Source organism: Hippopotamus amphibius, chromosome 7 (genome assembly GCF_030028045.1).
Source record: "Hippopotamus amphibius kiboko isolate mHipAmp2 chromosome 7, mHipAmp2.hap2, whole genome shotgun sequence".
Taxonomy (NCBI): Eukaryota; Metazoa; Chordata; class Mammalia; order Artiodactyla; family Hippopotamidae; genus Hippopotamus; species Hippopotamus amphibius.
The window spans coordinates 109,925,216-109,945,841 of NC_080192.1; the positions used below are offsets into that span (position 1 = coordinate 109,925,216).

The following is a 20,626-nucleotide window of genomic DNA, read 5'->3' on the forward strand; positions in this document are numbered from 1 at the left end:
ATTTCCCTATTATATAAATTGATTAGATCATTCAGAGCTGAGATTGATGCCAGGGGTTTGCTACTAATCAAGCTGGAATAAGAAGCTGGAGGACAAGGCAGGCCCTCTGCCAACTGGGCAAGGAGCAGGTCCAGAGGCACAGAACACTGCAGCAAAGCACTGTGTCCCTGCCCTGGGAGTCTGGGCAAAGAAAATCACTGAAAAATCAGGCAATGCCCTTCAGCTGCATCTGGAGGCTCCAGGGCCAACTCCTGGAGTGACACTTCTAGGAGTTCTGTCAGAGCTGACCAGTCAAGTGGAACCCAGCCCTGGAGGTCCATGGCTAGGCTGTCCTCCCTGCCTGCAGGACCTTGTAGAGATGGGGGTATTGTAGGGATGGGGGAACAGGTTGGGGTGACACCAGTGGTGAGCATAGGGGAGGCAAAGGCTTGGAGAGAATAGTTGAGATGTATTTTGCCAATAATAACAATAGTATGCAATAGCAAAAACTTGTGTTTACATAAGGCTCCCACTGTGCTCCAGAAAAAGGGGGAGAGGGCTCTATATTCCCAGTGGATGAAATGTTCTCTCCCTCACACAAAGGTTCCCCCTTTCTGAGAAGACCACTGCAAAGCTAACCACATGCCATCCAGTACCAGTAAGGCTGGTACTGACTATGCTAGTGGTAGAGCTTCTCCCACTTGTTCCTTCTCTAACACAAATGGGAGTAGAGTTGGCTCCATCTATAAACTGGAATAGAATTTCTAGGAAGATCCAAGTCTCTGACGTGCCCTGGTTTGGGAAAAGCAACATCTCAAGTCAGATGCCTTTTAGTTTCTGGACAGCTCCCTTGCCTCCCCCCCCCCCCCCCCCCCCCCGCTCTCCAGTCTCCACCTCCAGGCATAGGGTCAGAAGGACCTGGTTTCCAGGGTTTGAAATGCTTAGTGAATGGTGGACGCTTGCTCAGGAACCACTTTGAGTTCCCTGACGCTTAGGGGACTGATGATGCCACTCCTTTGGGTCAACCTTAGCTTGAGTGTTTTCTATGGTGGAAGCCAGACAGCTGGAGATTTGGGGTGGGAGGCTAGTTCTGTATTTTGCCGCAGTTCACCCACCTAGGGTATCTAAGCACAGTCTCCATCATTGTCTTCATTTTCTGTCATCTGTATCGTCTCATCGTCATCAGGGTCCCCCTCTCCTGTGGAAAGGAGACGGACAGAGAAGGGGCTGGCTGCCAGAAGAGGACGGTTTTCTATCTGTACCAAGGGCGTTCCTCGACACAGAACTTACAGATGCAGGCAAAGCCGGCCTGCGCGGGGCAGAGAAGCTCCGGCAGGAGGGCCGAGCCCCACGCCGTGTTTCCCTGTTGCCGTGGGGCGGAGGGGGAGACGACATAAGGCCCCCCACCCCCCACCCCCACCCCCCCAGCGCTCAAGAACACAGCCTTCCCGCCGCCGGCCTCTGGGGAGCCGGCTAGTGAGCTCTCCCTACACCTCCTCTACCCACCCTGCCGCAGCCAGGTTCTTACCCAGGGTCCCCCACCCTGGGCCGGGGTGACATAAGGAGATCCAGCAGCCGGGTGGGCCTGAACGCTTCCTCCTCCCGTGGCACCTTGGTCCCCTACTCGCTCTTGACTCCTCCCCCCGTCTCTATTCCGCAGCGTCCCCGCCCTGTCAGCACTCTGCTTCAGCTACCGCACCTGCCTTAGGGGCTGAGGGGACACACTGGAGGTAGGAAGGGAAACAGAGGGTTTGGGGAGCACAGCGCAGCAGGGTGACCCGCTGGTCCCGCGCCGCGGGTCCCCGCAGCCCGAGCGCCGCCCGCCCCACGGCTGCGGCACCGATGCGCTGTCCGCGGTGCTGACGCCGGCCGCCCGCTCGGTCGGGAGGGGGAGGAGACGCCCTCATTCCCCAGCCTCCCCAAGCCGAGTGACCCCACCCCCGCTCCCAAGCGGGATCTGATCCCCAAAGAAACCCTCCAAGACCTGGCATTGTGGATGGATTCAGGAAGGAGAAGTGAGCGAAAGGGAACTTAAACTTCTGATGGAGCCAGAGAACCCAGTGTCGGGAAATTAGCGTCTTTCGGCCTCCAGCACCTAACACCGCAGGACAACATCAAGTTGAGCAAAGTTTGGCGGCGGCTTGGACAGAAGGGAGGGATTCCGGAGTCGAAGCGCAGTGAGGGCCTGGACGGTGTTCCCTGGCGGGGTGGTAGCCAGCACCGCAGTCCGGACACCTGCTCCGGTGCCCCGCATTAGTGCCGCCAGAACGACCGGGAGGCGTCGCAGCAGCCCAACTCCCCACCCCTTCTCTCCCTTCCTTACTCCCCACCCCCCCAACACCCCGCCCCGGGCGCCGGTGACTCCGCCTCTCCGTGCCGGGTGGCTCTCCGGCTGGAGCTGGAAAGGGAGCGCTTCCCCGGACTCCGCTCGGTTCCGAGGCTCCGAAGCCGACGCCGCCAGCTCAAGCCCGGGGGCGGGCGCTGGACCGCCCACGGAGCCCGCGCCCGGGAGCCGCTGAACTGGGAACGCCTTATGGGACGCCGCCGGGGTCTCTCTTCGTGCCCTGCTGCCCTGTCCCGGTCCTAGGCGCCTGGGCTCTACTGCCCGCCCCTCCCGCAGCCCGCGGCCTGTCTGGAGAGGAGTATGAGGCCCGGGGCCCCGCGGACGCCGGCCACAAGGCGGCAGGGGCCTACCTTGAGACCCCCGCGCCCGAGGGCGGTGGGTGAGAAGCCGTGGGAGCCGGCCAGGCGTCGGGGCGCGGAAAGGAGCGCCCCAGCTCCGGCGCCCGAAGGGCCGCGGGACCCGTGTGCGGCCTGAGCGCCGAGGAGGAGGCGGAGGCGCCCCGCCGTCCGGGCTCTGGCGGAGGCGGCGAGGGGCTCCGCGGCGGCCCCCGACCCCTGGTCACCATCCTCACGTTTCTGCTCCCGCGGGGGGGATGTCGCGGCCCGGGCCCCGAGCGCCGCCCCGGCCCCGGGGCTGAGCTCCGGACCATGTCCTCCCGCAGCCCCCGGCCCCCGCCCCGCCGCTGCCGCCGCCGCCTGCCGCGCCCCTCCTCCTGCTGCTGCTGCTGCTGCCGCCGCTCGCACCTCAACGAGGACACGGGCCGCTTCGTGCTGCTGGCGGCGCTCATCGGCCTCTACCTGGTGGCGGGCGCCACAGTCTTCTCGGCGCTCGAGAGCCCGGGCGAGGCGGAGGCGCGGGCGCGCTGGGGCGCCACGCTGCGCAACTTCAGCGCGGCGCACGGCGTGGCCGAGCCGGAGCTGCGCGCCTTCCTCCGGCACTACGAGGCCGCGCTGGCCGCCGGCGTCCGCGCCGACGCGCTGCGCCCGCGCTGGGACTTCCCCGGCGCCTTCTACTTCGTGGGCACCGTGGTGTCGACCATAGGTGAGCGGCGCGCCCCGCGCGCGACTTTCCTCTCCGCGCCGGTCACCTGCAGCCCTTTCCACTGCTCGGGGCTCGAGCCGCGTCCCTCGGCTCCCTCTTCCCTTCCGATGCCCCGTTGCCTACTTTCATGTAGCCCTCTCCTCCCAGCCCGTCCCCCTCCTCCTGCCAGTCTCCCTCTTTACTGGCTTTTGGCGCGGGAGGTGGCCTGAGAGGCCCGTCTCTGGCGCTCACCCGGCGGGGACTGCCTGGCAGAGAGGCCACACGGGGAGCACCCTCACCCGGGCGCTGGGCAGACCGGGGGCCACCAGCTATGCAGCACTTGCCAGCTCCGTGACCTAACCTCTTGTGCCTCCGTTTTCGCTTCTTGAAAAGGACTTGGGTGAATATGTATCAGGGGCCTGCAGCTTCCTTCTTATTTCTCACGCCCCTTGGTCCTCGGTTTCCTCATCCAGGTGATTTGGAAAGCCGATCCTCTCTCCACTTACAGAGTTTTTATCTCCTTTCTCTGTCTCGTCTTTCTTCTTTTACCACGCGTTTTCCCTCAGAGTCCTCTAGCCCTTTTAAACTGGGGAAGGCGACCTTTTCCCCAGACTAATACCTAGATCTCCTTCCCACCTTTTTTTCTGCAGTCTACAGCACCCCCTCCCAAAAGAAAAGTACATTAGACTTGGAGAATAGGACTTCAGCAGCTCTGGTTCTGGTTTTCTCCCCTTACTCCGCCCCCCACCTTCTCCAACTTCCCCTCCAATTTCTTGACCTCTCTTCTTTGTTACCTTGCTATCTTTTCCAACCAATAGTGGTGCCAAGGGGTAGCTTGGGTGCAGTGGGTAGTTTCTCTATACTTTTCATCATCCCTTCCTCTTATTTTTGGTAAAATAGTTAATGACTTTGCAACTGTACAAAAAATTCTGTGCAAATATTCCTTGAAGCCCCTCACTTCTTTCACCCCTCCTCTGAGCCTCTCCTGTAGCGATTCTGAAGCCACCACTGCTCCCTACTCCACCCTGTCCCTCTCTTTCTTCTCCTCTCACCCACTTTCTGCATACCCCCACCCCCACCCCTTCCCTGGGCCCTGGGTGTCATGTGAAACAGACCTCCTCCCGTTACTGTATAGAGTGCAGAATAAATACAAGATTTTCACTTCAGCAAGACTTTGTGTCTCATCCACTCTTGCTTTGAGTCCCAGCCAAGGCACTTAGCTAGTCATGCCTATAATCACCCCAAAGCACTGTCTCCTGGTGGTAGTTTTGAAGGAGGGGACTAGACTCACTGGGCTGAGAGGTGAGGGATTCCATAGGCATGCCTTCTGTGGAGGGGTTCTGGGCTGGATTGGTATGCCAGCTTAGAGGTGGAGCATGGACTAACTGACCAGTGTAAGCCATTGCAGATGGCTGCTGGGAGGCACAGAGAAAGACTGCATCCACGTGCAGAATATGAGCAGCTAGAGATGGCTCTCTGAGAGTATATGTATAGTCTACGAAAGGGCTTCCTTTCAGTGAATTTTCATGTGTCATGTTTGATCTGATGACTTTAAATAGAAAAGGCAAATGTGGCCCAACTCCAAAGCACACACAAATTGGATAAAAATACGCTTTAAAAGCTATATCATGTTGTTATGGTGATTGAAGATATAAAATGACCCCCTTAAAAATTCCCCTTTTAAGAGCTGCATCAAGTTGCTATAGCAACTAGAGTTTTTTTTAAAGTGCTTTAAAAGTACTAAAGATGCTTAGTCCTGGAAGATGACATCATGTGTTCATAGCTCATTATTGATTTATTCTCTTCCTCTTGTAAACACACCCTTTTGCTTTTACCTAGAGGCACACCTGTACACATATTGGGCAGCCACAGCATTTCTTTCCCAGGGTGTGCTCTGACTTTGGCTTCCTACAGTTTAAGGGAAAGGTGATAGAAGTGTCCCCATCCTCTACAGGCCATGAATCTATCCAAATGGGGCCTCATTCTAGTGACCTGTGATCTCTGTGTCTTTCTGATGAGTTCCCATCAGTGTCTTCTTGCACTGCCCAGCCACAGCTTCTACAGCTTCTTTCAGCTCTTTGCACAAAATCAAGTCAGTGTGTTGGCAAATTGTTCCAAGCCCAAGCCTTTAATCTACTGGCAGGATTGGTTGTTCTTTAGTCAAGCAGAAAGAAACTATGTTCTCTTTCTTGATTTGTGTTTTGGGAGGTAGGCAAGCATTGTAGGAGGGCTACATTGAAGCTTGTGGCTATGTTACAAATGACCCAGCACACTGTTTCCAAAATCTGCTGCAGGGAGACAGTTATCTCTGAGAAGAGCTGCACTCAGGGACCAGAACCCGCCTGTGGATAGCTCAGCATTGAACTAGCCCCTTTGCAGAAGTGCCAAGAGAGCCACACAAGTAGCAGGGCCTCTGTCAGTTATCCACCTGCTGTCATGGTCTGGGGCAGTGGTTCAAACTGATCACTCTGTCAGATAAGTTCTGCTGAATCCTGAAGTAGCATGGTTTTTATTTCATCCTTCTCTTGCAAAGTGTACTTGGATGAGATTTAAGTAAAGACCTACATATATCAGTTTCACTTCTGTTTATATAGCTCCTTTCCCTTAAATGCCCGGAGTCTTCAGAGACAGTTATTATTGGTGCTTTTATGGATTCAGCAACTCAGGGAGCCAAAGCTGAGTCCAAATTGGGCAGTCAGGATTCTCTATCTGCCACCTCATCCAGCGAACAGGAAAATTAGCATGCACTCAGTTTTATTTGACTGTCTCAGTATGGTCCATGCAGCAGTGTAGATGTTTTCTTATATTGTATTAGACTCAACTAAATGATTTGTCTAGACTTTCGTGCAGAAAAACCTCTCTTCATTCATCCCATAAATGTGATATATTGTGATGTATATATCAGGCCCCAAGTGCTGTATTTTGAAATGTTAAAGCTTATTCTACAAGACAAATGTTGAAGCATATTCCAACATGGATAGTTGGATTGCAGTGTTCATGGGTGCCACATCTTGGCTAGCCTCATTAATGATGATTGGAACAAGGAGGGGTCCTTTGGTACAAACCCATGCGGCTCAGAGTGTTAAGGGATGTGTCTCAGGTCACAGTTAATTATGTGTTCAGCTGGGTCCAGAATCCAAGTGTTTATTCTGCCAGTTTCATTCATATATAATCGGTGGGCACATTCCTGTTTGAGGCTAAAGTGTTTAATAACGTGTGTGTGTGTGTCTGACAGACACCGCAGCAGGGCTGAGCAGAAGGACTGGTCTGTTGGTCAGGCCAACAGTTGATTAAGTCCAGAGAAAACATGATGTGTAAGACGCATCTTAGAGGTCACATAGACTAGAAGCATCTGGTAAGTCTTAGACAGCTGGGAAGGCAAGAGCCAGTACCAAGAAGGTCAGAGACAGGAATGCAAGAAAGTAGGATACGTTCGGGTAAATTTTGGTCCAAGGACAGCAGGCACTTGCTCTCTGCTTTCTTTTGCACCTGTGTGTGTGTGTGTGTGTGTGTGTGTGTGTGTGTGTGTGTGTAGGGGCGGGGAAGGAGGGGCAGGAATGGGCCTTCAGCTAGAGGTGGACATAGAAGAAAACTTCAGGTGTGGCTGTGTGTACTACAGTTAGATGAAACATCGTGATGAGGTGGAATATTTGTCCTGACATTTGGCTTGAACAAGGCCCATATCCAGAGCCAGGAAATTTGCAACTGTGTAGACACACATAGACCCAGGGGGAAGATTTGCCAGTGATTGTCATGGTAGTTGAGGCTGCATAGGAAGTCAGTCTGAATAGCTCCAGCAATATGAAAATCCACTTTGTGGCCTAAATTATTCATATTGATTGCTTACACCGAACTGAAATCCTGGGCAATTATTACTTCTCCCATTTATGCTATGGGACGTATTCCCAAGGGGTTGAAATCAAGTTTGTTTTAATGTAAATGCTTCCATTTATTCATTCCTCCATTCAACAAAATCCAAGACAAGCAGAACTCGTAATCATGCATGGGTCACCTTTGGCGTGTTGTTATCTGCATCTCCTGTGATTACATGAAATCCTGAAGATAAAGACGGTGGCTGGTGTTCTTTTAGTTATAAGCAGTATTCTTGGAGGCAGTCCTTAGCTCAAAGGTATTCAAACAATCCGAAGAGTATTAATCCATCATTTCATATCCTAAAGGATGTTTTATTGGTTTACTTTGAAAAGATTAAAAGGAAACTCTCCACTGGGGTTTTAATTATGCAATTGCTGTCAGATTTACACATAGGGAAGAACATATTTAAAAGTCTCTCTCAAATGGCAGCTTGATATAAACAGAAATATTTTTGCTTCCTTTTATTAGGTTTTCTGGCAGCGTATTTTAGCTATAAAGCTAAAACCATGCCGCTATAGCCAGGATGGTGTAGGTATGAGAGATGTTACTTTTGGCACTGCATAATTTAGCTTGCTACTTTCAGAATTAGGCATACTTAATTATTCAACTGCGAGGTTAGTAACAAGTCCTAACTTTTTTCTTCTTTTTTAACATGGAGTTTTTTAAACATTTTGCTTCAAAGGAAACTAAGACATTATAAGACCAAAATGTCAATACCACATTTACATTTGGTTTTCTTCTGACATGTATGTAATCCAGCTGGAGGTGGCTCTGATGCCGGGAGTGAAATACGTTACCCAGAAGGAGAGGAGCACCTTTCCTCACTCATTTCTCTCATCAGCTATTTTTTACTGGAAGATGATGCTATGACAACTTTGAAGGACATTTAGGGGGAAAGAATCCATCATTAGATTTGAAGCTGTAGATGGAGAGCAAGGAAATACATTCTAATTCACTGCTCATCCAGCACTGAACCCAGCACATTGTAAATAGTCAATAATTATAATAACTCATAATACTCTGCCCTAACATAACTGTTTTCATTTTTGCAAATTCCCATGGAGTTCTTTGTCACCTTTTGTAGGAAAAAGAAAGGGAACTAATTGACAAGTGCTGAGCTACTTTTGGTAGCATTTTATCATCAGTGTTGTTTCCACGTTTCCACACACCGTTCACATACTAATTTTAATGGGTGCATAATATTCTATCTAATTGATGTTCTGTAATTTACTACCCCTATTGCTGGATAGTTGGGCATGGTTCCCAATTTGGGGGCCTATGGTGAGTAATGCCACAGGGATCATGTTTATGAAGATGGCCTTTTCTTTATGCAATATCTCCTTTGGTTGAATTCCCAGCAGTGAAATTGATAGTCAAGGCACTCTGCCGTCTTCATGGCTCTTGGGGTCAGTCCCTTTGGAGTGAAGGACTGTCTCTCCTGAGCTGAGCCTAGAACCTCTACAAAGCCTAGAAGAGACTGGACAGTTACCCAGAAAATTGCTCCATGGAAACAGGCCACAGATCCACTTGGTTTTCTCCAGGATTGCACTCAGTCCCAGGGGCTGAGCTGACCCCTGAACAAGGCAGTGGCTTCAGCATCTCCAGCCTCCCTTGCTTTAATGAGAACCACTTCCTTTGGGAAATTTTAGGGTGTGAAGAAGGGCAGGAAGGAAAACGGGAGCAGCTACCCAGCCATTAAAGTCAGAGAGGGAACACATGGACCCTCTTCTTTCCTGTCCCCTGCATTCCCACCACTCCTGGGCCAAGCCAGCTGAGGGAGAGTGTTATTCGCTTTGGTCCTGACTGTGCCCAAGGACCCCGGCCTGGAATGGCCCAAAATTGTGCCACATGGAGCAGACACCTACCTCTAGAGTATCCCAGCTGGATAGCCCCATAAAAATCCTCCAGAACTTTCCCCAAGCATTCATACTATTTTGTCAGCAAAAGCCAACAAACAGCCTGTTACAGAAAACAGATGGTAGCTGAGCTGCTCTAACTGGGGAAGCGGCTGGAGCCCCACCCATCAGGCCTCCCCTTAGATGCCATGCACTCCCTGAAAGCTTTTATGAGGAGCCCTAGAGCTCCTCCAAGACCAACCTGAAGAAGGTTAACTTAGCCTTGTTCCTCATTTTGCATAGGTTCAGAGAGGGAAAGTGGTTGTCCAAGATTGCACAGCAAGTCAGAGGGGCGTTTGCTGAGAGCTGGAGCTGACCCAGGACCTGCCTATGTAGACTCTGAGGTGCTTGAGCTCTCATGCCACCTTGGAAGTTTCCTGAATACTGCTGAAGATCGATCTCTCTCTATCTCTCTCTCTGTGTCACACACACACACACACACACACACACACACACACACACCCCCCCAAATGATGGGACAAGTACAGAACCAGATCCAGCCATGGCTCTTCTGAGCAGGTACCAGGCTTCCCAGAAGGAGTGAAAGTAAAGCAGTACATCAAGTATAAAGGGGAAGGGCTTGGTGGGAGGGGAGTAGGGCATCTGAGGAGAAGCAAAGTAAGGGAGGTGCCTTGGAGGGGTCCTCCAGGGAGAAGCTCCTGCTCCATCTGAAGGTGGTGGTGGAGCCTCAGGTCTATGTTTGAAGGTGGAGCTCAGTGCCCCCACCCCGGTCAACTACAGTGGGACTTTCCATGCCCTTGCGTGGTGACCTCGGATTCAGAGGAGCTGAGATGGAGCAAAAAGCCATTGTGTTCCTGTGCTCAGCTCCAGCCCCAGGTCTTCCCTAGTCTCCTAGCTCTCCCCTTGCTTCTGCCCGGCTCCACTGACCTTCCCAGGATCCAGCGCTCAGCCAGGGCCTGCCGGCCAGCAAACCAGAACGTGTGTGGGGCTAAGATGGGCATGCAGTCCCAGCCTCTGATCTCACCTGGGGTCAGTGACAGGGTTTCTATGAGGCAAAGTTTGGGGAGGCAGAGGGTCTTGAGGTTCTGAGGACAAAGGACTTTCCGTGGGACTGAGAAAGTACAGGAGAGGTGCTGGTAGAGAGCGAGGGAGAACCCAAGCCCCTTGGCTCTCCCTAAGCCAACTCTTGGCTGTCACCACTGCTGTCAGCTCTGGCCCCAGGAAGTTCTGTCCTAAACCAGGCCATTCTCTAGACAACTGCCAGGTCTACTTCTTGGGGGAATGTAGGCCTCCTCTTCTAGCAGCCAGTGGCTCTGGTAAGGATGCTCTGGACCGTCTGTGAGTGTCGCGTCCTCCCTGGACTTGGGCAACCCCAGCTCAAGGCGAAGCTCCCAGCTCACTAGCAGGTCCGTAGGGAAGGGTGTGTGGGGCCCTGTGAAGGATTAAGCTCTGGGGGACCCACTCTGTCACTTTCCCCGGATCTTAGAGGGCTCATCCCAGGTGACTCCAGGATGGGGCTTCCAGTATCTTATAATTTGAAGGTTTACAGTGTCTGGATACAGTGTAACAGATATTCTCGACCAGGAAGGCCAGGTAGCACAGAGCAGTGCTTCTCAATCAATAAAGTGCATGCAAATCATGCACTTGTCAAAGTGCAAGTTTCTGTTCAGTTGGTCTGGTTGGGACCTGGACTGCGTTCCTCACTAGCTCCCAGTGACGCCCATATTCTTGGTTCCAAGACTGCGCTGAGCATAGCACAGGTACAGAGAAGCAGCAGTGAGTCAGGGACTAGCCGCCTGGACCCGCTCTGCCGCTCGCTGGCTGCACGGCTGTGGGGAGGACACGTCACCACGTGGGGCCTCGGTGTCTTCATTCCTAAAAGCAGGGCGTGCCGGGGTCACTTGGGTCCCTTCCAGCTCTGATGTTCTCATATCTAGGAAGCCTACTCACTCACATCCTCTCGAGCAGTTGAGTGCAGGCTAAACACACCAATGCTGCAGACTGGGTCCCAGTCCCAGTTCTGCCACTGACAAGCCGTGTGCTCCCGGGGAGAGGATGTGCCTCTTCTTACCTCAGTTTCCTCCTTTGTAAAGTGAGGATAACGATGCCTCATGGGCACCTACAAGGGTTGAATGAGCTAATCTGTGTGTGCTTTGCCTGGCAAGCCCTCGGAAAGCATCAGCTCCTCGGAACTGGGCAAGCCTCGTGGGTAAGCCCTGAGCTGCCACCCTGTGTGGAAGGAAACCAAGGCCCAGTTCATCCCCAGCCCGCCCCTCTGCGTACGGCCCTCTGGGTCTCAGCCGCCCACCCTCTCATGGCTGCTGTCTCTGGGGTGTGTTTCTGTCCCATGCTGTTACGTAACTGACCTGGGAGGGTGCTTTTTAACATGCATTTTCTTTGGTTCCTCAACTAGAAGGTCTTACTAATTCCTCATGGGTGTGCTCTTTGATCCTTTTAAAGAAGCTGTTTGGTGAACAGCTGAACAAGTGACTGAGTGGTGGCTTAGACTAGTGTCCCCTGGTGCGTCTCTGGTCCTCACCCTCAGAGCAGAGCCCTGGGAAGCCACACCCCTGCCCACCCTCCTGGTTTAGTGGGCTGCGGGCCTCCGGGCAGTGCTTGGGCTTAGGGGGAGCTGGTGGAGCTGAGACCCTCAGAGAGCCCGGATGTGGCTGAGGCCAGGCCTCACCATGCTTCTCTGAGGTGGATCTGGTGTTGGGACTGTAGGTGGAGGCAGCTGTAGGACGGCACTGAGGCAAACAGCTCCAGCGTGGGTGGGAGCCAGGGTGCTGCTCCAGGTCCCCAGGCCCAAACCTTACTCTATACCCTTCACCCTGGGCCTGCTCAGCTCCCCTGATGGGTGGAAGAAGCATTCCTAGTCCTAGGGCAGGACAGGGGAGGCTGCAGGCCTGCCAGCATATTCCCTCTCCAGACTCCTCCCTGCCGGCAGCCAGGGCCTTTGTTCTGGGGAGCAAGAGGGTAACTGAAGCATTGCTGGTCTTGTTGACTGTCACCGCCCCCCCCCCCCACATGTCATGTTTGCCCATTTACTGTATTTTTACCCATGTTTACACAGGAACCTGCCCCAAACCCTAGGGCAGCAAAGAGGATGCTATTACCCCATTTCACAGATGAAGCGAGCCAGGCTCAGAGAGGTTAAGCTACTTGCCTGGGGTCACACAGCAAAAAGTCAATGGCAGGAGAGAGGATTCAGGGTTCCTGACTGTAGAGCATCCTTTCTGTTGCCCCTGGGCCATGTACAACCACAGAGGGAAAAGAGTCACAACCCAGTCTGGGGTCTGCTGGGTGGTGGGGGCAGCAGAGGTGAATATGAGGTGGTGTCAGCAAGGGCTCAAGCACAGTTTAGGGATTTGGATTTGGCTGTGCTGTGCTCCTCATAGCCCCAGTGGCTACACTGAGCTTTGCATCCTACACAACGCTGAACCCTTTTTGAAGGCAGCTGCAGGCAGGCAAGAGAGAGTGGACAAGCGTGGTGCTTCACGCAGAGCTCACTACAACTCTGGGAGCTGTTGATGGGAACTTTGGGGGCCCATTGCACCAAGCTCCTGCCCAGAGAAAGGACCTCATGAGCTGAGGGCCCTCAGCCTTGCGCTTGGGGTAGTGGCAGTGGCCACGGAGAGGCAGGAACAGAAAAGCAAATAACCAGAAGGTCCGCACTTGAGCACATCAGCCAGGAAAGTCTGGGGACACGGCCAGCTCAGGACTGTCCAAGGTCATGTCCTGGAGGCAAACCCGCCCAGAACATTGAGGGAATGCATGAAACCAAGCACCTGCCAGTGCACCCCTGGCTCCAGCCACTCTTAACTTCTGGCCATCCCTCCTCTACCCCACCCCTCCCTCCCTCCCCCAGGACCCCACCCCTGAACTCCAGGCACATTCAGCCTCCAGGCCATTGCTCATGTTGTCTTCTACACCTGGAATGTTCTTCCCTTTCTCTCCATTTTCCACCAAGGGAACTTGGTCTTCAAGGCACAGCTCAAACAAGGCCACTAGAGCAAGACCTTCTTGGAGCCCCTATTACTGCCCCCAACATATGGTCATTATCTGTTTTTGTGCCAGTTTCCCTGGCAATAATGCCAACCTCTGTTTGGTGGGTAAGGCATGGTAAAAGCTGGCACAGGACCCAGAACCTAGCAGGTGTCCTTTCTCCTTCCTCCAGGTCAAGAGCTCTGTCTTAGTAGTGCTTGTCACTGCTACAATTAATGACAATAATAGCCATATGGCAGCAGCCATGCATTGCATGACTGCTATGAAGTGGGCACCGTGTCTGGGGATGGAGATAATTAAAAAGCAAAGAGGTAGTTTCTGCAAATCATGGAGCAGAATGCTTGGCACAGAGGCGATTAATCAACGTATGTTGAATGGATGGAATGAATAAATGAGTGTGAGTAACTGAGAACCTTGGACTGCTGGAAATAATAAAAAGAGAGCGGAAAAAACTGGGCCCAGGCTGGGCTCCAGGAACCTCCCAGCACCTCCCTCTCCCTCCCCGCCCTGTGGAGCCGGAGGGGCTGGCCATGCACTGGCCCTTCTGCTGGGCCACGGCCTTAATGATCTCTCAGTAGCTGGCAGGTGTGCAGCAGACAGCCAGCTCATTCTGGCTGGGGTTCCCCTGGCAGACAATGCTGTCTCCGTGGCTCTCTGAGTCAGCTGGGTGCCTGTCCTACCCTGCCTGGGGCCCGGCAGAATCACTGGAGTGATACCAAACCAGAAGATTCTGAACCTCAGGCCCCGCTCCCCGGGAGTGGCGGGAGAAGTTCAGTTCTGAACCAGGCCAGGCTTCTGGTCCCAGCTCTGCCACCGACCCCGATGCCCCATCTGGCTGTGGCCACAGCTTCCAGCTGCAAGGAAGCCCTGCTGAATTTTGCCTCTCAGCTCAATAATTCTGCCTTTTCCATCACCAGCCCATGGCACACCCCTTAGAAATCAGATGTTGGTTCACAAATTGGACAGAAGTTTTATCAGTAACTAAATGCAGTTCCACAAATCCAGAAAACCACCCCTGTCCGCATAGCCCAGCACCATCACAATGCCTCTAAAAATACTTGGGGAAGCTTTTACTGGAATGGGGTGTCCCAGGTTCTGGAAAGTTACAGTTGAGATAAACACAAGCCCCAAATCGCACTCCGCGTGACTTCTCCGTAACCCTTTCCAAATGGCCACGATCTCATTCCCTTGCTGCCAAGTGTTCTGAATTCTGAGCGCCTCATGGTGAGCTGCTCACACCAGGACCTGCCAGAAAAGCTGCAGGGACAGCCCAGGCCAGAGAGGGAAAGGAAAACATAAAACTCTGCCCACGTTGAGTGGAACTGCAGGGCCTGATCCTCCCAGCACCCAGGTGCCTGTCTCTCCTGTTCTCTGGTCCATCTCCCGGTGCCTAGCACCAGGCTTGGCACATGGGATGGGCTCCACAAATATTTATGGAATGAACATAAATTTGAATAATTGGCCATTTCCAAGATTTTCAACTCTACCTAGGCACCAGTTTAAGAAAAAGTAAAATACGAAAATCTCCACTTAACAAATCAGGTGATGATTCACTTTGTGAAAGAAAGCTTCAGTTTGCAAAGGGATTCACTCCAGGGCTTCTGTAAGTAGCCAGGCACACCAGTGTATTCAAAGTGAGATGAAACGTGCAGCCAGTATGTCAGGAACCCAGCAGCCACATCAAGTCCCCTTTTCTGCCATTGCCACCTTCACACAAACCCCAAATCCCTAAGGCAGTCCCTAAAGTCAAGGGCTTCTGGTCAAACTAGTGGTCAATACACATGACCTAGTGGGTGATTCGGAAGCGTGTATTTCAAGAGCTGATGTGGGTGATGTATCCTGTGCTGACTGGAGTTACCCAGGTCCGCTGGAGCAGTCTAGCTGATGGAGTGTGTGCCCAGTGTATGGAAAGTGTCTTATAAAGCTCCTTGATGTGCACTGTTCAGCCAGGCAAGTGGGTATTGTATGTGTCTCCATTTTAAGAATGAAGAAGCCTGCATCACCAAGAGACAGTTTGCAAAGCAGTGTACTAGTTAGGGGCAGGTGCTGATGACCCTGGCCTGGGTTAGAATTTCAGCTCAGTCATTCACTAGTGGGTTTCCCAGGGAGCATCTCCTGCTCATTCACTGAAGAAGTCTGGCTTACTGCCTCCCTGTCCACCCCTCTCCAATCTTCCAGTAATGATCCATCCAAGATCTGGGCCTCACATTCCTTGACCATCTCATCTACAGCAATGTTTCTCTCCATCCCACTCGAGCACGTACTCTGTTCTACCCATGTCCTTGCTGTGACCAGTGAACTGCACTACCTTCAAAGCTCACCTTCTGATCACCACCTCCCATCCTTCCAGCTCTCATCCTCTGTTGCCCCAATAGAATATTCCTTGGACCCCAAAACGGGTCGTCGTCTCCTACTATGTTTCCATCATCTTTTGGGGGCCCTTGTTTCTCTTCTAATCCAGCTTAGATTCACTCCCTCTGCAAGGACCCTTCACTTCCTTGCCCCTATCTCTCCCTGCATTGCATCCCTATGCCCGCCCTGGTACCATCAAAATGCCAGCTTCCCACCTATTCCTTACCTGTGCCCAAACCACTACATGTGGCTGGAGAAAACCATGCAAAGATGCTGACTGCTCCAAAAAAAGAGTCCAATTTTATTTATTTGTTTGTTTAATTTTATTTATTTAATTTTTTTATTGGAGTATAGTTGCTTTACAATATTGTGTTAGTTTATACTGTACAGCAAGGGGAATCAGCTATATGTATACATATATCCTCTCTTTTTTGGATTTCCTTCTCATTTAGGTCACCACAGAGCACTGAGGAGAGTACCCTGTGCTATACAGTATGGTCCAACTTTACATTAGTGACCCTGGGGACCAGCCAGACGCTCCATGCTGGCAGGCCCTCCCACTACCTTCCTACTGTGTCACCTCACCGCTTATCCCTCTTCTTCCCACCTCCGGCCGCCTACATGCCTCACTCTCTGCTCACACTTCACTGAGAATATAAAAGTAATCAGACACAGACTCTCTTATCTCTACAACTCCAAATCCATTCATCATGTGGAGCTACTTCTCCCTTATGACAGCAGACACATTGTCCACTTTCAAATGTCTGCTTCACTGGGTCTCATCCCCTCCAACTTTCTCAAAGACTTTGTTTCTGCCATTACCGGCACCATACATTGTCAGTCTGTCCTCCGTCAGTATGCAAACATGCTGTAATTTCTTCCTTCTTAACAGACCCCTCCCTTGATCCCTGCATCACCTTCCAGCTACCTCCCCATTTCTCTGCTCCTCTTTATGGGAAAACTTCTCAAAAGAGTAGTCAACATCTCCCTTCCTCCCCTGGATCCACATCAATCCAGATTCCACCCCCATATTCCCACTGAGTCTGCTCTTGTAAGATTGCCCCATGGCCTCCTTTCTGCAAATCCAGTGATGACTTCCCTGTCTTCACCTTACTCAGTATCTCAGCAACTTTTGACACCACTGGCCATTCCTCCCTGAAATCCTCTTTTCTCTTGGCTTCTGAGACATCACGCTCTCCTCACTGGCTGTGGTCCTATCTCCTTTGCTGAATCCCCTCCTTTGTGTGATCTCTCATTGTTACAGGGCCCCACACTCAGTCCTTAGGCCTTTCTCCCTGGATTTTCTTTCCAGACAATGTCACTTAAAATGTAGGGGAGGAAAGCTTTTTTCCCATATCCCCTTATGTTCTATACCTAAAGTACTGCAAATTAAACTTACAAAAGCAGATTAACATGAAAAAAAAAAAAGGTTTATTATGTATGCATGTGGAGGCCTTTATAGAAAAGAATTGAAGACCCTAAGAAGCAGTTGAGCCTGAGGCTTAGATACCATTTTAACAAAGAACAGTAAGTTGTGGAGAAGTGATAAGGCAAAGGCAAAAGGGCTTGGGCTACTAGGAGTGGTAAATTGTGAGAAGGTAAATGTATGGGGGAAACTAATGGCAGGTAAGGGTTATTTTAGTGAGGCTTGTTGCGCAGACACCAACTTGTGCTATCTTGGGGTGAAAAGTGTCTCTGGTGATTAAGAGTTGTTCTTTCCTGGTATAGTTGCAGAGAGGGGGGACACCTTCACAAAGGGAAATCTATACCCTACCTCTGGGCAGATAGGGGAAGGGTAGAGAGTTTTCCTGAGTCTGCTGTTTCTCTGTTGCCTCCAGCTCAAAATAATCCTTAATAAGCCAAAGTTGCATATTTTGGGGTGACCTTCTCTAATCCCCTTCACACCCCATGGCTTTAGAGCCCACCTATCTGCTGATGACTTCCAGATGAATAACCCCAATCTTACACACTCTGCTTCAAGACCATGGGTCCAAGGGCCAACTTGACATCTACACCTGGCTGTCTAATATGTATTAAAACTTAAAAAAGACCAAAATACAACTTTTGATTTCTGCTTTATTCAGTCTTCCTCATCTCAATAAACGGTACCATCATGATGAGCCATCCTGATTCCTCTTTCTCTCTAATTTTCCATATTCATCATCAGATCCTGTCAGCTCAATCTGCAGAATACATTCCAACTGCATCTCCTGTCTCTGTGCCCATCACTACTGATCTACTCTGATCGCAACCATCGTATGTTGCTGGGGCAACTAAATCAGTCTCCCCACCAGTCCTCCAGCTTCCTCTCTGCTTCTTGACAACCTCTTCTCCAAACAGCAGCCAGGGAGATCTTTAAAAGTATAAATCAGTCAAGTCCTTCCCTTATTTGAAACCCACCACTGACTCCCCATTGCAGGAACGCTAACTCCTCCCCATGACCTGCAAGGTCCGCTGTGACCTGGCCCTGCCTCCTCTCAGCCTCACTAGCACTGCTCTCCCCTTTGCTCAACTCACTACAGTGGCCAGACTGGACTTAGATCTCAGGGCATTTGCATTTGCTGTTCCTGCTCCTAGGAGTCCCGCTCCCTGGGTCTTAGCATGGCTGACTTCTCAACCACGTTCAAGCCTCAATATGTAAAACTAAAATATCACCCCTTGAGGAGTCTTCTTTAACCACCTGACTATAGTGTCCCCCCCTCAACCCCAGCCACTGTCCATCACACTACTGTCTTAATTAGAGCATGTACCACTTTCCTAAATCATCTAGTTCCTGTATTTACTTGTTTGTTGCCTGACCTCTAGCCATCCCTGCTCCGTGAGAACAGGGGTCTAGTCTCCTCACCCACTGTTATATTCCCAACGCACAGCACAGCTCCTGGTGTTTGTTGAACAAATGGAACAAACTTCCAAAGCTTCTGTTTTAACATCTATAAAATGGGGATAAAACAGTGTCTATCTCACACTGTTTGTTGTTGGGAGAATTATGTGAGACCATGAATGTAGGTGCTTCATCTGGTCATGGCATTTAATAAGCACTCTAATATGAGCTAGTGTTTTTATGAATAATTTGGCTGAGATCACACAGTGAGTGGCAAAGCTAGACCCCAGTTCCTTTGCTCATTCCAGCGTCTGATGCCACCTCTCAGGTTGCAGGGTAGGCCTGGGGGAGCAGTGTGAGTGAGGTCAGGACTAGCCTGCCTTAGGCACGTTGAGGACCAACAATAGGTAAAACTGGTCTAATAGGTCTAGGTCAAAGCTGGGCAGAAACATCTTAGACTTGGTGTGGGGAGCAATAAGGAGCCATTACATGTTCTTGAGCAGGAGTGTCATGTGATGATGAGTGTTTGAGAAGAGCATTCTGGCTGATTAGTCACTATATAGTTATGCCATTAAATCAGACAATCTAGTTAGTCTAAATTGTCGGTCTCTAGACTGCCTGGAAACAACCAGATAATTGTGAAGTCCCTTGTTTTGGCTGTTCACTTTGAACATTTAAATCAGCCCACTACCAGCTGTCCCCTTCATTTTATGGGGAGCTTATGTGTCTCTATAGGTGGCAAATCCTTGAGTTTGTAATATTCATCTCTGAACTGCTATGTGGTTCCAAACTCATTCAAAAGAATTGCCAGTGTGTATTGTTTCTTCATGAGCTCTAAGTGGCTCATGATATATGATAGTTCTAATTTTATAGCCACTGGTGTACAAACTTTGAACAAAGAGCAGAATTTGGCACGTTCGACTTAGCAGCTGTACAAATCTTTCTCACAATGATGTCTGCCTCATGGGGTTGTGGGGAGGACCCTGCGTAATAGGCTAAGGGTCAATGAATGTTTGTTCATTTGTTTATGTGGCAGGCCAGGATGCTGAGTATTTGTGTGCAAAGTGATTTGGGTGGAGAGGGCTAAGGCTAGGGGCCAGGGATCCTGTGGCCTTTGGAAAGGAGACTAGAAGAAGTGAGAGATGTTCTTAGAAGCCAAATGGCAGGATCTAGTAACCGGCACTCAACACGACTCAATATTGACCCCAATAATCTTTGTTTTTTTTTTTTCCCATTTTAATTTTATTTATTATTTTTTGGGGGGTACACCAAGTTCAATCATCTGTTTTTATACACATATCCCTGTATTCCCTCCCTCCCCCGACTCCCCCCCCACCCTCCCCCGAGTCCCCCCGACCCTCCCTGTCCCAGTCCTCTAAGGCATCTTCCATCCTCGAGTTGAACTCCCTTTGTTATACAACAACTTCCCCAATAATCTTGGTTCTCACTCTCTATCCCTTCCCCAGTTCTTTCTATTTATTTATTTATTTATTTATTTATTTATTTATTTATTTTATTGACTGTGTTGGGTCTTTTTTGCTGTGCGGAGGCTTTCTTTTTAGCTGTGGTGAGTGGGGGCTACTCTTCGTTGCGGTACTCAGGCCCCTCGTTGCCGTGACTTCTCTTGTTGCAGAGCACGGGCTCTAGGTGCGTGGGCTTCAGTAGTTGCAGCACATGGGCTCAATAGTTGTGGCTTATGGGCTCTAAAGCGCAGGCTCAATAGTTGTGGCGCACGAACTTAGTTGCTCTGCAGCATGTGGGATCTTCCTGGAGCAGGGATTGAACCCATGTCCCCTGCATTGGCAGGCAGGTTCTCAACCACTGTGCCACCTAGGAAGCCCCCTCCCCCATTTCTTGACATCAAGATCACACGTGAAGATCCAGGGAAAGGGACTGACCGTGGGCCTGGGGATCTCTATGATGCATCCAGAGATTTGTGTGCATGCCTCATAATGAGAAGAAAGGAGTTGAGGGTGCTGCTGGCTCACAGGAGGTGGGAAGTGAAGTCAGGCTGAGGCTGGGGGAGAAGGCCCCTCCTCCAAAGCTGGGTTCAGCAGGGCAGCCCTCGCCTCCCTGCTCAGAGGTTGCTGAGGGAAGCCTCCTGGGCCCTGCAGGTGAGAAAGGCACTGGGGGAGGATGGTCTGAATGCAGTGGATCTTGGTGTGTAGCAATGACCTTAATTCATGGCATCTTTGTCCCAAGAATCACCTTCACCTTCTTCTAAATCCCTGGTTTATATCTTTTTTAATGTTTTTCCATAAAATTTCTTCTTCTTTTATAGCTGTTTATGGCTGAAGGGCACTCTAGCTTCAACTCGGGGCTGAGTACTCTGATTAATTCTATTCCAGCTCCTGACCCTCCCCTCTCCCCAGGGCT

General features: G+C 51.1%; 1 protein-coding gene across 1 annotated transcript in view; it reads left to right on the forward strand.

Annotated features, from left to right (window-relative positions):
• The first annotated feature begins 2,418 nt into the window (after positions 1-2,418).
• The window catches only part of KCNK12 (potassium two pore domain channel subfamily K member 12), a 46,035-nt gene continuing 27,827 nt past the window's right edge, over positions 2,419-20,626 (forward strand). The window contains exon 1 of the mRNA XM_057742724.1: positions 2,419-3,364. Within this exon, the coding sequence (XP_057598707.1) occupies positions 2,971-3,364 (394 nt within the window). The 5' untranslated portion in view covers positions 2,419-2,970. The remainder of the gene's footprint in view (positions 3,365-20,626) is intronic.